This window comes from Camelina sativa, chromosome 20 (genome assembly GCF_000633955.1).
Source record: "Camelina sativa cultivar DH55 chromosome 20, Cs, whole genome shotgun sequence".
Taxonomy (NCBI): Eukaryota; Viridiplantae; Streptophyta; class Magnoliopsida; order Brassicales; family Brassicaceae; genus Camelina; species Camelina sativa.
This window is the reverse complement of record NC_025704.1, coordinates 8,364,021-8,380,934: the sequence shown is the minus strand read 5'-3', so window position 1 is coordinate 8,380,934 and position 16,914 is coordinate 8,364,021. Positions and strand designations below refer to the sequence as shown.

The window sequence follows — 16,914 nt, the reverse complement described above, 5'->3', positions numbered from 1 at the left end:
ATACTCATTTGCGTGCTCTACATAGCGATTGCTAAAACACCCAGTGAGGGGATGTGGAAGTATGTTACTGTTGGTAGTATGATAAGCTACTTTTTGATAGCATTGCTCTGGGCATCAGAGAGCAAGATATTTGGTTTGGATGGTTTACTTCAAGTGATTGGAGGAAGAAACCGCATCCCTCAAACGGTTTATGCAATCGGATTGGTGCAACTCTTCCTTTTAGCTTTTGCTCGTATGTTTTGCACAAGCGAAAAGAAGATTTGGGCCACCAGAGCTGTCGCTCTTGTATCTGCTTGTAGCTCGCCAGTAATTCTGTTGTCGGGGAAGCAAGGATCACTTCTGGCATTAGCATATTTGCTTGCTGGTATTTTTCTCTTCTCACTTGATGATTCTCAAAGCAAAAAGCTTTACAGCAATTTAGATCATTAAGGTTTAACTCTGTGGTTATTTCTATGTAGGCTATTGTATAATGAGGCTGGAAGGTGTAGAGAGAATAACCCAATTAGATAGACAGAACAAATTCTCGAAACTAAATCCTCTCTGTGTGATGCAATGGAGTCTTCTTTCTATATGCATGTTTTTCGCCAGCGGGCATTGGTGCGCCTTCGATGGACTCCGTTATGGAGCTGCATTTGTCGGGTAGGTCCAAGTTTCATAAACTCAGACTACAATGGAGTCTTCTTTCTATATGATGGTTTTGCTTACATCTTTTCTTCAGGTTTGACGAGTTTGTGCTTATACGACAAGCGATCCTTTTGACAATCGAAACTTTTGGATTCTCGATCATCCTTTCTGTATTTGGACTTCCTATCCTCGTACCGATCTACTCTCAAACTCCTCAGGCTCATGGCCAAAAACGCCACCAGTTGTTCCAAGTAAGACATCTTCATATCGATCCATTTTTCGTTTAGTCTAGTAGATTCAGTGACAGTGATATAATCATAATTTTTTTAATCCTCATCAGATGTATATGCTCTTTGGAGTTATATCAGCCACTACAGTCACAGCTACAATTCTCTGCGTTACCATCCAGAGAAGACATCTAATGGTAAACACAGCAAGATACATTCAAGCCAAAGGTTATTTTGTTGTTTCTGTGACTAAAACATTGCTCTCATGGTCTTTGCAGGTGTGGGGTTTGTTTGCTCCAAAGTTTGTCTTTGACGTTGTTGGTCTGATTCTTACTGATCTCCTCATCTGTTTGGCTTCTGCTTACTATTTTTGATTCATACTGATGAAAGATGTAAACAGTAGATTTTAGCAGGTAGTTGTTTTTTTATTTCTTTTCGAATGTAATAACAATTACAGAAACCATTTTTTTGGCATTGATAGATTAGAAAAGATAGATTTCTATTCACGTTACAAATCTCTAATCCTATCTCGAGTTCTTAAGAGATTATTCATTTTCTCATTACAATAAGAGATGCAATCTGCTAGAGCTCTCTTGTAGCTTAGCCTCCACTGCACGGACAATCTCCATTTGCTCATCATCCTGTTAGTTCTCCTGGAAAATTCTACATCTTTCCCAGAAAATCCAATAACATCCCACAAACGATTCACATCGAGAAAAGCGCGCATTTCACTGCCAAAAGCTTCTGTTTCTTTCTGCTCCAGAGGCAATTCAGGATCTTGGAGCTTGTCAATGTTATGAAGAAGCAGAGTGTCTTCTGAGACAGAAGTTGGCAGATCCCTTAAAACACTTCCACATATCTCTGACATCCACTTCATGACTAGAATCTCATTCTTGGCAGATATCTGAGATCCAGCGTAAACAAGACGCATCACCGACTTGTCACGCTGGCTCTGTGGGATCAGCCACAGTCTCAACGTTGATACAAGCGCAAAGGATGGCTTACCGTCTTGATGAATGTATAAAGAATCTTTAGGCCATGAAGAAGCTAGAGAATAAAGGCTGGTTTCTAGAGGAATGAAGACTCTGTCATTTGAGTTCTCTTCTAACATAAACCCATAGTGCTCAAGAAGCTCTAGATTTGTGTAAGTACCATAACATAGAAGAACCTACACCCACAAATAGAATTCTCGCTCTTTAATATCTTCTCTATTTAATGCTTACGCTTCAATAGTTTCGCAGCTAAAGCAAAGCTAGTTAAGAAGAACTTGTACCTGTTCTCCTAGCTGATAATTCCTTCTTGCATAAAGACAATAAGCATTGGCATCTTCCTCGAATCCACCATCAGTGAGCCTTTCAGACTGTGTCTCAACAACAGGTCCTGCTTCCTCCTCATTATTCCTACACTCATTAGCAGTTGAAATAGGTTGAGGGGATGATGTCTGAATCGCACTCTCAGGACCTTCTGAGTAATTCGAATCATCTCCAGGAGCATCGTAGTTAAACAAGTCCCCCACAGGACACAAACACCCAGCACTATCCCATGGTATATGCAGCGTCCGTGAAGAAATCTTAAAACAGGAGAGTTTACACACAAAGCTTTTCTAATCAACTATCCTCAGATTTCTCGAACAACATTCAATTGAGAGATAAAAAGTATTCTTACAGTTGCAGAAGCCCAAAGCCATGCTTGGAAACTCTGAAACTTTGGCTTGAGATCCAACTCCTTCATCAACGTAACAGCTTCCTTCCACTCAGACTGACACTTAGCTGTGGCTTTCTCAGTAACCCAAACAGCATCTTCCACCTAAGGAAATGATCAGAAAACCCCATTTTTCAGAGATGAATTCACCAGAACCAAAACAAAACACAAAGAGTAGTAGTAGTAGTAGTAGTAGTAGTAGTAGTAGTAGTAGGTAGACACAGAACTTGTAAAGCTTGCTTCTCAAATTCCCCAAATGTAGCCAAGAGATCATAGTCACGAGGTAAATGAACCAAGTAAGGGTACCAAAAAGACTTCTTCCCTTTGCTCATTTCATACAATAAGCATACACTCAGTATCTGCACATTTTCAACCATTGTGTGGGTTTTGTTTTTGAAATATTCTCAAATACATAAACAGAACACATTCAGAGAATATAAAAGAGGAGAACCTGAGTCGAAGAAAGTGATCTATGGAGATGAACAGCATCGCTCAATTTCTGATCTTTAGCGACCATGGATTCAGTAGTCATCAACGCGTTTCTCGGGACTTTCAAAACCAATTCTCCTTTCTTGAGCTCACGAGCAGCTCCCAATCCTCTCCTAATTCCATCAATCCAAGCAATGAGAAGACAAATTTTAAAGATTTTAAGAGAAACCCCAATCGATTTTGTTTCTACGCACCCGCCGGCGAGAGGGAAGTCAGCGACGGAAAGAGAATGGCCGAGACATGAATCTCGAAATCGAGAAGAATCAATGGAATCTGAAATGCCAATATCTGCTGCCCAACGCAGAAACGTCTCCATGGTTTGGTGTTCTAACTCCATACTTCCCATTCTCCATCTTCTTCTTCTTCTCCTTCTTCTTCCTGGGGTTTTGATTCTCCTAAAACCCTGATTCAGGGGAAATTACGGAAATATCCCCGAGCCAGTCTTTTGAAACGTGGCGCATTGACTTCACGTGCGTGAACTTTGTCAATTTGGTTAAATCCGGTTTGGTACGAATCGCGTAGATCCTCAATGGGATATTCTGGTTTATCACTCTCCCGGATCCATTTTGGACTGAAGGCAGCACAACAAATTTTTTTGAACAAATTCAAACCTCCAATTGATACTTTCATTCACTAGATACACATTTTTTTGGTCGAATCGAATCAGAATTATCGAATACGAGTTTAATTTATATATTCATGCAATTTCTATTGATCACTATGACTAAGTATTAGAGTTTGAATGGTAACATCAATCAGTACGCACTAGTAAAAAAAAATCGTATAGCTACTATGGAGTCACANTCATCTCACGCAACTCTTCCTCAGTCTCATGGTCAATCATCCAAACCAGACCTCACAAACTGACACTTGAAATCGTTGGTCATCATGCATGCAAAATATGAGAACTTGCTTTTTCTCCTGGATCACTAGTGAGTTTTTTTTGCCGAAACCACAATCAGGAAACTACTAGTCTTAGCTTGTACCGATGGATTGGTTTTCCTTTACGTACAAGCTAGCGATGGAACTCCTATGTATTACGTTGGTAATCATTTGTTTCAAGCATGGTTTCGAATACCTCTTTGTGAACATAACTACACTCCGCAATATGTTGAGGGGTTACGGAACAACGTACGTTTCAGCGACAGTGGATTGATACAAAGATGCAAGGTGGTACTGTCGTGAGTTACAAGGTTGTGTGGTTGATCGCTCAGGATGATGCTAACGTCGATTTTGCGATTTACTCATCTGATACAGGGATGTGGGAAGTTAAAAATGGGGTGACTTGTCTTCATTCTACCTTCTGGTTTGGTCATCACAAGTCCATTGGTTTGAATGGGATTCTTCATTGGCTTTCCAACCTCATGAGGTAGCTACTATGGAGTCACGAAATTTCGTGGCTAATTTTGTAATTTAGTCACAAATATTTTATGTGACAATTTCGTGACTAAATACAGTCACCAACCAAGTTTGTGACTAAATCGTGGCTATACCAAATCACCAAATCATCACGTGACTTAATCGTAGCCATATAAAGTCACAAAATTATCATATGACTTAATCATAGCTTTATTAGCTACGAAAAGTCACCAAGATTAAGTGATTATCGAATAAAAAATAATTTATAAAAAAAATTCAAATTTGAAAGACAACTCTAAAATCCTAAATTTAAACAAAAATCTAATTACCAAAGTATATTCTGAAACTAAAATTTTGAGTCACTATATTCACATAAATACTTTACATAAAAATATTTTTTTAAAAAGCTAGGTATTTAAAATCTTATCAATTTTTTTAACCCCAAACCAAAAAATTAATCATTATAATAAATTAAAATTATATAATAATTACAATTTTTATATTTAATCAATCATTTCATAACTTATAACTGTAAACATAAATTATTAATAAATATATTGAACAAAGAAAAGTAAAATTAGATTATAAAAATATATAAAGGTTGCAAAAAAGATACTAGCTTCTCATTGGTTGTTCCATAAAAATGAGGATCACTACATAGTTGATCATCCACCGTTAATAACATTGAATCTAACAGACACAAAACCTTTTTTTGTTTTTGTTTCCTGAGTAAATGCAAGTTATTCTCTTTTCTTTTTTCTTCTTCTATTAGGTTGGTTTATTTTTTTTTCTTCTTCTTCTTCTTTTTTTCTTTTTCTTTTTCTCTCTGTGTCTAATCCTTTCTTTGTTTCATTTTTTTTCCCAGATCTCGCTGTTCGAACCTCCACCACTGCTTTTTTGAGCCACCGTTCACCACCACCACATAGTGAGACGTTCAGCAGCATCGTGACGGAGTCCAATCCATGTTCCGCTTACTGCAATTTCTTTAACGACAATGGTGAAACCATCACCATCTAGCCACCACCATTTTAGAAGAAGAACAAGAAAGTTTCAGATCCTAGTTTTGTTTCCCAATGAAATCCTCACCCTCCAGCCACCACCACCTTAGAAAAGAAGAACAAGAAAGCTTCACGTTCTAGATCCGTTGCCCAACGAACTCCTACGCCTCCAGTCACCACCAGATCCGACGCCACAAAACCACCGGAGAGAGTTGAGGGAAGAAGCGCCGCTGTTGAAACCTTTTTTATTTAATTATTTTTTTGTGAAACAATTTTGTAAATAAATTATTTTGTTTTATAAATAAATTATTTTCTAGATTTTAATAAATAATTATGGTTTTTTTTTGTCTTTTTTTTATTAAAATTATATAACAAAGTCACGAATATTTTATGTGACTAAACCGTGGTAAATCAGCTACGAAATACGCGTGATAAAATCGTGACTAGGTATCTACGAAAAAGTCACGAAATAAATTAGCTACTAGGCTATACCAACGAATTTTTTTGGTGACCAATCGTGACTATTTTATCATATAGCCACGAATTTTTTACCACAGCCACTAAAATATTTGTGGCTATACATATTTATTTTACTAGTGACGGATAAATCTAACAGCGGATTAGACTGTCTTTTAATTACTATTCATCAAATATAGTCTACAGTAGTTCAAAAAAAATAAAATAAAACTGTTACAAACCAACGATAGATTGTTTATGTGTACAAATAGAGTTGATCTGTAGCTATTTGTTTTTCATCCTATTTTTAGAACAGATTAAACAGTACGTGGATTTTTTCGCCCTAACCGCTGTCATCATTCATACGCTAAATTTATATGCAGTGTTAAGCAACAAGACCAAAAAAAAACATAAATATACTTTTTGTCACGATATTTTGTAATTAATATGAATTTCGGTGGACCAAAGCCGGTTACATCAAAGTATCAAACCATCATGAGTGTGTGTGCCGTAGGATAGACAGAAGAGAAAGTACGTAGGCGACAAAGAAAAGTAGAAACTTAACAAGTACAACGAATATGCAGAATAAAGAGGAAGGTATATTCAATTTTCTCACGGCTAAGAAAGAAACTTGTACCAAATCATGTGGTGGTGTTGGAATTATTACGCTAAAATACCAATCCACCGTTCGTAGATTTTAATGGTTCGAGTAGATGATTGTCGTTAAAACACATGGTCTACTAGTTTGTGCCATCCATAGAAATTGATAATGAAGTTTAACAATTCAAATCATGTAAGTCATTGATGGAAGATACATAATTATGTTATTCCATTCTTCTTTTAAAAGTTGTAGTAAGTCTAATTGGTTATAAATTACTACTTTCCTTTGACTTGTTTCCGAACCACTTCACAAAATGATTCTTATTTTTTCTGTCCCCGAATCATTACATTATAGTAACTAACTACTCAAAAAGTGGGAATTAGCTATTTCAGAAAGAGAAATTTTGATATACAAGATTATAGGTTAAGAAATATGATGTTTAATTACAAAATTGCAAAAACAATGGATTCGTGTATAATGCAAGTAGTGTACTATGGGACCATGACACATCCATTTAGTGTTACGTGGCTGACTCTATACGTAGCCATTACCGAGTTATTATATTAATAAATAACAACTTTCTCTAGACTATTTTAGAAACTAGTAACTAAAACTCGTCAGCAACAAATAACTAAAATCTAAAATATTCAGGGAGCAGCAAAGAAAGAAAGAAAAAAACTTGCAGCATGAAGTAACACTACGTGTCGAGTCATGTAACCATGTAAATGGTGAGTACCGTCCAATTCCTTGGTACTTTTTATAATAAAACCTAGTTTAATAAAGGAATAAATATGATTTTGATATATAAAACGATATAAAACTCCAATATAGGACGACTAAAAAAATTATGGGCCACGAAAGATGATTACACAATTTACGAGTACACGTTTCCATTTACAACAATGTCTCCATCACTCGCCAAACAATCTTAGTACGTGAGATGTTTGACGAATTGTAACGAATCTTAGTGATGTTATCGTGAATTTCAGCGAACAATGATATCATTTTAAAATGAAGCTTTCTAATTTGAATTTCTACATTTTAAAAAGAAAAAAGATTTCAATGTGATTTTCAGCCACTTAGACGTAAGTTGTTATAAATTTATCTCGTAAAACTGAGCCGGCCAGTACTTTATATTTGAATAGCAGATTCAGGCATGTTATATTTGAATCATATGCTAGCTCAAGACGTTAGTCTAATTCTCAGTAACCCATAAGCGTGGTCCCGGTCCGCTCTCCAACCGTTCTACGAAGACGACATATATATATAGCATATTTATATAGCATGGCCAAGCCTCCAACACCATAGCAAACGACAAATTAGGCAAGTTGTCAGTACTTTCTCCAAACTCTTATGATTTGTAGATTGTACACGTTAGTACCAAGACGTTTTCATCCATTTGTTGATTGAGGCGATAAACCTAATTAATCATGTAAAATTGTAATCGATGAAAATGAATTAAATTGAGTACGCAAAAAACAAAAAGTGAGTACTGAGTCAGTAAGACACTTACCAAAACAAAAAACGTTTTGTTACAACTTACAAGAGAATGTATTTCATACAAGATACGGAGAATATACGGAAGAGGCTACAGCATACATGAGTGTGGGGGACAGAGAGAGAGGTAAATACCAAAACTAAGAAAAATACAAACCTTCTGGACGTAACAGAGAGGTAGGTAACTCCATATACGAGTGAGAGAGTGAGGGCCAAGTTGGCGAAGAGAGAGTGGGACACAAATACCGACTAAGAAGAGGAAATCTAACTTTAAACACTGTTTACCAATGAAACATCGACACGTGGAAAAGCAACGTCGCCCACTTTACCCTCCGCACTTTGGATATTTTTCTGATAAGCTTATCGCTCTCCCATTGGGCTGTCGACTCCACATGGCATCTCTCTGATCTCTCTTCTCTTCTCACTAATCCTCTTTTTACCCAAACTGGCATTGGCCCTACCATATACCCTATTTGTCCCTTTCTACCAACAACAATATTACTTATACTAGTATTTGTTTAACAAACTTGTATTTTAATTATCTCTTAATTAAATAGTGATTGATCCCATCTCTCCGCAATGTAATGTCTCACTTTGACAAAATATGTGTGTGTCAGGTTCGTTTGTTTGACTCCTTCATGAGAGCTTTTTCAATCTTTTTGTTTTAGGCTTTTTTGGCCACCCTAATGTTTTCATTACAAAAAAATATATACATTTTGTATGGGGTAATGTAAAATCCACAAAATAGTGATCATCTCATGTTTCCTACGCAATCTCCTAGAAGTTTACCAATGATCCAAAAAAATATGTTATACGTAGTTTACGTTCCGTAACACAATACTAGTCTTACCGTGATTATACCATAAACCACAACATACACTATGTTTTCTGTGATATGGATATTATACTATAATATTTAACCAAGAACCAATATAATTATATTGAATACGATTTATTAAGCAACATATACATTTCATCACTAATATTCTATATCACTATTTTCACACATATATATATATATGTTAAAATTGATGATGTAGTTTCTATTTTTATATCGAAATATTGTAAACTTAAACCTATGCATAATTATTTTTTTGTATATTTAAAAATACTTTAAAAATGCTTAAAACCATATATTTCTAATGTTTAGATATTATACTATAATATTTAACAAAGGAACCGATACAGATTTATATTGAATACGATTTATCCATTAAACGACATATATGTTTCGTCACTAACATTCTGTATCACTATTTTAATATAATATGTATATATATATATATACATGTTAAATTTGATGATGCAGTTTTTGTTTTTGTATCGAAATATCATAAACTTAAAACTATACATATTTTTTTTTTCTCAAAAATAGTGTATTTAAAAATACATTAAAATGCTTAAAACCATATATTTATAATGTTTGGATATTATACTATAATATTTAACCAAGTACCGATACATGTTTATATTGAATACGATTTATCCATTAAACGACATATATGTTTCGTCACTGACACTCTGTATCACTATTTAATACAGTATGTATACATATATGTTATTGATGATGTAGTTTTTGTTTTTGTATCAGAATATTATAAATTTAAAATCATACATAATTACTTTTTTTCTCTCAAAAATGGTGTATGTTAAAATATTTTAAAGATGTTTAAAACCATATTTTGTCTAATGTTTACTTAAGACATTTCTATATATATTTTAAAAAGTTTAAACTATATTTATAAATATCAATTTAGAGCTCTTAATCTACAATTGCAAAGATATCCTCTGATCCGGCACTCAAATGGTAACATATCATATTATATAATTATATATGGAAAACAAAAAGGTTTCTATAATATTTTAGATTTCATTCAGTTAAAAGGAGAAAACGGGTTAATTAGGTAATGGATTTTTTTTTTTAATAATAATAAGATCTTTAACCTTTATTATATACTTTTATATAAAAAGACTATTAAGGTTGCATACACGACACGAGTCACCCCGAGACTCTCTTCCTCAGTCAAAAATTAAAATATACGCAAAAAAATAACGACTTTTGTATTTATTCTGGCTTCTCATTAAATCCCCAGAGTAAAAAAAAAAAAAATTGAGTGGGTGAGATTTTATAACGATAGAGGAAGAGACATCTCTTTCTTCTACTTGTGTGTTGTGTGGTGTGTACATGTATATATTTCCATTACAGCAAGCGTTTTGCAAAATAGTATAAACTTGCTTGAGAATTTTCTGACATTAATGGGTCAAACCTTTTTCTCGTCTCTTTTGGTTTATTAATTTAGTGTTTGAAAAATCTCATCCTCTTCTTCTTCTTCTTCATCTTTCTTCAACGTTCTCACCACAGTAGTTCTACTATCTTCTTCTGCTCTTTTAGAGAGAGAGAGACAACAACAAAGGTTAGGCTTTTTGTTTCCATCACTCGTTTTCTCCCGTTTGGTTACTCTTGTCATGTGATTACACTATATATTTTTATACTTTTCGGCTCTTCATTTTCTTATTATACCTTCTCAACTGTTGATAGATAAAATTCACAACGAAAAACCCAATCTATGTTTTTTTTTTTTGTGTAATTGATGAACCCAGTTGAGTATTTTGTCAAACAATAAAGGGTTTTTGCTTGTTTTTTTTTTTTCCTCTTTTTTTGTGTGTTGTTGTTCATTTGCTTTTGAAGATCTTCTTCTCGTTATCTCTGTTTTTGTCTCTTTGGTATGAAAAAATCGATTGCTTGCTTTGTGGAAATTAAGGTTTTTTTTTTTTCTCGGCTTTGTATAGAGATCTCGATTTCTCCTAATCAACTCGTTTATTTGTTTTATTCAATTTGCAGGAAAGCTTTGAAATTTATCAGTTTGATCCAAAATCAATCAAATACTGGGTTTCACTGAAATTTTGGGATTTTTTGATTCTTCCAAGTGAAGAAACAGAGTAAACAAAACAAGCAAATCCCAAGAGAAAGAAGAAAAAAACTAAAGTTGAGATTTTTCTCTCTCAAGAACTTTTGAGTATGTCTTCTTCTTCTGTAGCAGTGTTATGGGTTGCAGCTCCTTCTCCAAATCCAGACCCGATGAATAATTTTGGGTTGGTAAGGGTTCTAGAGTCTTCTAGAATCTTCTCTCGTTGTCAGAATCAGAGACTAAACAAAGGTATGAGGAAGCAGACAACAACAACAACAACAACAACAACAACAACATGGAGCTCTTCTTCCCTTGTTACGAACCCAAGAAGAAGAAGTGGTGTTGTGTTTTCGAGCTTAGTTGCAAGTCCTTCAGGGGAGATAGCCCTCTCATCTGAAGAGAAGGTTTACAATGTTGTCTTGAAACAAGCTGCTTTGGTCAACAAACAGCTTAGATCTTCTTCTTATGATCTTGATGTCAAGAAGCAGCCTCAAGACGTTGTTCTTCCTGGTAGTTTGAGTTTGTTGGGTGAGGCTTATGATCGTTGCGGCGAAGTTTGCGCTGAATATGCTAAAACCTTTTATCTCGGTTAGGATCTATTCTCTCTTGTTTGGCTTTGGTGTGATGGAGAATTGTATGTTTGGTTTCTGAATCCTAATGTTTCTGTTGACAGGGACTTTGCTTATGACACCTGAAAGGCGAAAGGCTATTTGGGCTATCTACGGTGAGTTACTGCATTGTTATCATTGGTTTTGTTTGTAGGATAAAGTGATGCTCAAAGTAGACTAGAGACTTAGAATCGATCACTTGTTCTCTCAGTCTTTGGTTTGCAAGAAGTTTTGAGAAGCTGAAATAGATTCCTTGGAACATACACATATGCTGAAACATAAACATCTCAAGTTGGCTAGTGTTTAAGATAAGGTCCATGAAGCACCTAGTGTAAGCTTTTAGGATTAAGAGCCAAGAAAATTGAATAGCTTAGTTACTAATATGGGGTTTAATGGGCTTTCTAGGCCCATTAGTCTTAAACTCTGAAGATTTACTTATGCGGATCAATGTTAGCTCATGACTCTTTGATGTTTGATTGGTCTCATCTTGATGGTTTTACTCTGTTTTTCTTTTGCAGTTTGGTGTAGAAGAACTGATGAACTTGTTGACGGGCCTAATGCTTCACATATAACTCCCATGGCGTTAGATAGATGGGAAGCAAGGTTAGAAGATCTTTTCCGTGGCCGTCCTTTTGATATGCTTGATGCTGCTCTTGCTGATACAGTTGCTAGATACCCGGTTGATATTCAGGTCAGTCAGCCTCACTCTGTCTTATCTTACTTTGCTGTTTCATTTCACAGGTCAAATTGCATTCTTCAATTCGTATAAAATCTTGATCTAATGTTCCTTTGTCTTACAGCCATTTAGAGACATGATCGAAGGGATGAGAATGGACTTGAGGAAATCAAGATACAAGAACTTCGATGATCTCTACCTTTACTGCTACTATGTTGCGGGAACCGTTGGTTTGATGAGTGTTCCAGTTATGGGAATCGATCCTAAGTCGAAAGCAACTACGGAAAGTGTTTACAACGCTGCCTTGGCTCTAGGGATAGCCAATCAGCTTACCAACATACTCAGAGACGTTGGCGAAGAGTGAGTCTTTCTTTTTTCCTCAACTCTCAATCTTTGGTTTCTTGGTTTCACATATCGGTTTCTTGATTCACATGTCTCTCCTAAAACACGTTTCTTGATTCACATAAACCGGTTTCTTGATTCACACCTCTCTCCTAAACTTGTTTTGCTCTCTCTGATCAGTGCGAGAAGAGGAAGGGTTTATCTACCTCAAGACGAACTGGCTCAGGCTGGTCTGTCAGATGAAGACATTTTCGCCGGAAAAGTCACTGATAAATGGAGAAACTTCATGAGAATGCAGCTTAAACGAGCAAGAATGTTCTTTGACGAAGCTGAGAAAGGCGTCACCGAGCTCAGTGCTGCTAGCAGATGGCCGGTAAGTGTCTTTACAGCCGCAAGTATACTGTTTTCAATTCCACCAGAACTTTGTTTTCAATTGATTTTTAACACTGAAAGCTTGGCTACTCTGTTTCAGGTATGGGCGTCGCTCCTATTGTACAGGAGAATATTGGACGAGATTGAAGCCAATGATTACAACAATTTCACAAAGAGAGCTTACGTGGGGAAAGCCAAGAAAATTGCAGCATTGCCATTGGCTTATGCTAAATCAATACTAAAGACTTCAAGTTCAAGACTGTCGATATGAGCGAGAGCTAAACTGGGGAACAAACAACCTAAGAGCGCTTTTTGTGATTAAGAAAAATCTTAGGGTCGAATTTATCATGTTAACTAATACAGTATTATTATTATTATACATATTAATCCGGGAAACCAAATTCTTATAATGTTACATTATTTTTCTGTATGTAAAAAAGTAATTTTTTTTATTTTGTTTTCGTTATCTAATTCTCTTGGCTTAATGAGGGAATATAAAGTTTTTGGTTGGAGAAATAGTTTTGTGATATATATACAAAGAAGTTAAATTTGAAAACAAGTAGCATGGATTCATGGGGATTGGCTAAGCATAAGCTATCTAAAAAGTGTCATGGTACGAAAACAAACTAAACAATTGACATGGAATAGGAATGATAAGAATCTATATTAAGTTCATAAACTTGGAAAAAACTATAATAACTCAGAAACTTGTAATAATAATATAACATACATCCTCACAAAACTACTATTGCCAACAACGACACTACTACAAATTCATGACTTTAAATGTGAAACTTGTTCTTAGCTCAGTTCCGCACTTAGTTATGTAAACAATGTTCTTTGTATTGGCTTGTTTGAGCCAATCTTATATTCTGTTGTAAAAAAAAAAAAACAATAATTGAAACTTGTTCTTCTTTACTCACAAGTCACAAGTCTCATTTTTTATCATATATTTTAGCACAACATTTGTCTAGTAACGTATGCATGATGAACAATCGTGCTACGAAAACACCATTAATTCTTCAAACGTAGATTGATTTTGTTATTGAAACTTTGAAAGGTACAATACAGATACAAACAAACAAAAAAACAGAAAATATTAAAGCGTAATTAGTTCCAATCATCATAGTATCATACATTCGAGCTAATTCAGTGACCAGCCATCTCCATAAGCTTCTTCCAAGCCGGTCTAGCGCTAATCTCTTCCCACCAACGGTTAAAATTCTCCCGAGCCTTAACCATCTGGATTATATCGGTTATACTCATCAAGTACCCCATCGCCGGCATGTGAGTCAAATCAGCCATTGTGAATTCTTCACCAGCCAGAAACCGGTTCGAAGCAAGGCGGTTCTCGTATATGTCCAAGACCACTCCGAGCTTCGTTTTGAGCTCCTCGACCAAAACGAGGTCACATTCTTCGCCTAACCTAGGCTTGATGATTAGGTTAACCACAATGGGATGGGCTAGAGCGTTGAAGTAATGGCTCTCCACGTCGGTCCATTGGTCCACGATGGCGCGGTGCTCTAGTGACTTGCCCAAAAGGTTCGTCCCTTGGTCTGCGTACTTGGTCGCGTAGTATCTCGCAATGGCTCGTGATTCTTCGCCAAAATTCAAAAGACTATATAAATAAATGATAGTAAAAAAAAAAAAGAAAAAGAAGGTGATGTTAATTAATAAAATGTTACCAAAAAGCTTGAAATCTCCATCTTCTATAGCTGGAACTTGACCAAATGGCTACAAGAAAACAATAGTTATATCGGATACAAAACGTCCACACGATTTAATTAGTTATGAATTATATATTTTTTTTGTTACCTGACGAAGAAGATTTTCTGGTTTTTTCTGCTCTAATGTATCAAGATCAACATGAATAATCTCGAATTCAATTCCTTTCTCAAGAAAACAAAGCAAGACTCTTTGTGGGCAAGCTGCCGTTACCTGTCCGTATAGTTTCACAACCATTATTGTATAATTTTACAATAAATTATTGCTATGAATCATCAGAAAGCAAAACAGATATGTTTTTCTATATGCTTTTAAGAAAAATTTGTATGTCAATCTTATTTATAAATGAGAAGTGGGGATAGATGTGTTGGCATTTTATTAGACTCAAGATAGTAAGAACTGGTTGTTGTGCGGGTTGGGTAGAGCATGTGGTGGTTGTTCCACTAACGTACGGTGGATAATATACCATTCACATTTCTGTACAAACTTTTAATATATCAATGACGAACCAATTCACAGATGATGACATTAGGCCCAATTTGATAGATATTTCTGTCAAATTTTGATGTAAAGTTACAAACTTAGTAATATAGATTTGATTAGTTAAAAGAAAACAAAAGTTTTAGTTCAACTAGATTTTGAACCCACGCGTCGATATATTTAGGGCAAAATTATATATGATTGATGACAATTATGAAATATTAGTTTATATAAAATTTTAAATTACAATTGATTGGTGAAAATTTTACTTTAAGAAAATATAAAAGTCACTTACGTTAAAAATTCAAATCTGATAAAAAAAATCATGAAATTAGTTGGACGTCCATACGAGGTGGATCGAACTGGTGACATAGCATATCCTAAACTGTTTCTTTGACCATCAGAAAAACAAAACATTTTTATAATCATGAATTAATCTTGTTTTCTCATATTTAATTGACCACCACCATCTATGTCTTCGTGATTTATTTTTTACTATGTCTTTATGATTTATTTTTTCACTGTTTTCTTACTCTTCATATTTTTTCTCATCATTTTCATTGTCAAATTTTCATGATATATGTCATCATTACTTTTACCGTCCGTTTTTTATTATACTCTTTCTTCATCCTCTTCTACATCAGCTTTCTTACATTAGAATAATCATTTAAAACCTTTTTTTAGATTACAAGACAACTTGTTAACCCATCAAAATTTAATACCAAAATTATTGTCCCTTGTCTCGTAAAATTTGTGCAATTTTATGGACCAGCTTAGTCACTACATGCATCCAGTTATTGATACTTTCACATGTATACTTACTAGATTTTAGATCCACACGTATTGAAACTTTTCAAATCAACATCCTTAATACTACAAAATTGCAAATTACCAAGTTTAAATATTTATAATATTTGAACTTTTTAAAGTTTCAATAATTATAATATTTAAAACTTTTAAATTTTTTAAAATTTGGACGCCTGATAAATCAAACTTCCTGGTCATTCGTAGTTGGAAGCATATTAGTCTTATTTATAGTAGTTCTCAGCCATTGTCTAAAAAAATTCTTGCCGATGTGGGACGTTGTAAATACACTTATTTATAAGTATTTTAATATAGAAATTTAACATAATTTAAAATTGTTAAATATTGAGTTGTCTGATCCTGATTGATTATTTAAAAAAAATCTGAATATACAAAATTATGGAAATTTTTTAAAATGTTAATTAGTGACATGTCTAATCACTATTGGTTGTTTAAAATAATATTAATATTATCAAATACAGAAAATATAAACCAATATTAACAATAAAACGTTTAAAATTAAATTATAATTGAACCTTTAGACACTGAATTATTATTTATAATTATCATCTATTATATAAACCAAAGTCCTTCATTAATATATATAATATTTTAAACTTTTAAAAGGTTTCGAAATATGATATTTGAACCTTTTAAAAAGTTTCAATATTGATAATATTTTAAACTATTAAAATTTAAAAATTATATTATTAAAAAACTTTTTAAAAGATAAGAACTTTTAACAATTTTAAATATTATAATATTTTTTTGAAACTTTTTAAAGTTTTGATTTAAGCAAATAAAAAACCGGATCAAACCGAATAAAACTTTTAAACTTGGACGCATGATAAATCAAGCTTTCCTGCTCATTCGTTGTTGGAAGCATATTAATCTTATTTATAATGGTTCTGAACCATTGTCTAAAAAATTTCTAGCCAATGTTGGATATTGTACATAGTTCTTTTATTTCCATAAATTTTGGTTTAAAAATATCTTCATATAGAAAATTCTGGAAATTTTAAAAATGTTAATTGGTGTAATGTTAA

General features: G+C 34.1%; 4 protein-coding genes across 6 annotated transcripts in view; 2 read left to right on the top strand and 2 right to left on the bottom strand.

Annotated features, from left to right (window-relative positions):
- Nucleotides 1-1,235, top strand: part of LOC104770017 (GPI ethanolamine phosphate transferase 3-like) — a 5,946-nt gene extending 4,711 nt beyond the window's left edge. The window contains exons 16-20 of the mRNA XM_019242557.1: nt 45-364; nt 459-639; nt 719-875; nt 965-1,048; nt 1,130-1,235. Coding sequence (XP_019098102.1) covers nt 45-364; nt 459-639; nt 719-875; nt 965-1,048; nt 1,130-1,225 — 838 coding nt within the window. The 3' untranslated portion in view covers nt 1,226-1,235. The remainder of the gene's footprint in view (nt 1-44; nt 365-458; nt 640-718; nt 876-964; nt 1,049-1,129) is intronic.
- Nucleotides 1,303-3,410, bottom strand: LOC104770018 (protein SET DOMAIN GROUP 40). Of its 2 annotated transcripts, XM_010494368.1 has the most exons (6): nt 3,236-3,410; nt 3,004-3,154; nt 2,780-2,911; nt 2,517-2,657; nt 2,125-2,421; nt 1,303-2,019 (listed from the first exon to the last, which is right to left on the bottom strand). In XM_010494368.1, the coding sequence occupies exons 1-6, from the start codon at nt 3,385-3,387 to the stop codon at nt 1,360-1,362; spliced, it is 1,533 nt and encodes a 510-aa protein (XP_010492670.1). In that variant the 5' UTR covers nt 3,388-3,410; the 3' UTR covers nt 1,303-1,359. The 2 variants fall into 2 exon arrangements, with proteins under 2 accessions (XP_010492670.1, XP_010492669.1); XM_010494367.1 differs by having other exon boundaries at nt 3,004-3,410.
- Nucleotides 10,047-13,325, top strand: LOC104770016 (phytoene synthase, chloroplastic-like). 2 transcript variants are annotated; one of them, XM_010494363.1, is made up of 7 exons: nt 10,047-10,366; nt 10,795-11,449; nt 11,535-11,585; nt 11,988-12,160; nt 12,270-12,505; nt 12,668-12,860; nt 12,960-13,325. In XM_010494363.1, the coding sequence occupies exons 2-7, from the start codon at nt 10,972-10,974 to the stop codon at nt 13,128-13,130; spliced, it is 1,302 nt and encodes a 433-aa protein (XP_010492665.1). In that variant the 5' UTR covers nt 10,047-10,366; nt 10,795-10,971; the 3' UTR covers nt 13,131-13,325. The 2 variants fall into 2 exon arrangements, with proteins under 2 accessions (XP_010492665.1, XP_010492666.1); XM_010494364.2 differs by lacking the exon at nt 10,047-10,366 and adding an exon at nt 10,400-10,676 and having other exon boundaries at nt 12,960-13,240.
- Nucleotides 13,874-15,009, bottom strand: LOC104770015 (glutathione S-transferase F12). Its single transcript, XM_010494362.1, has 3 exons — nt 14,675-15,009; nt 14,545-14,593; nt 13,874-14,457 (listed from the first exon to the last, which is right to left on the bottom strand). Exons 1-3 carry the CDS (start codon nt 14,819-14,821, stop codon nt 14,009-14,011), a joined length of 645 nt encoding a protein of 214 aa, XP_010492664.1. The 5' UTR covers nt 14,822-15,009; the 3' UTR covers nt 13,874-14,008.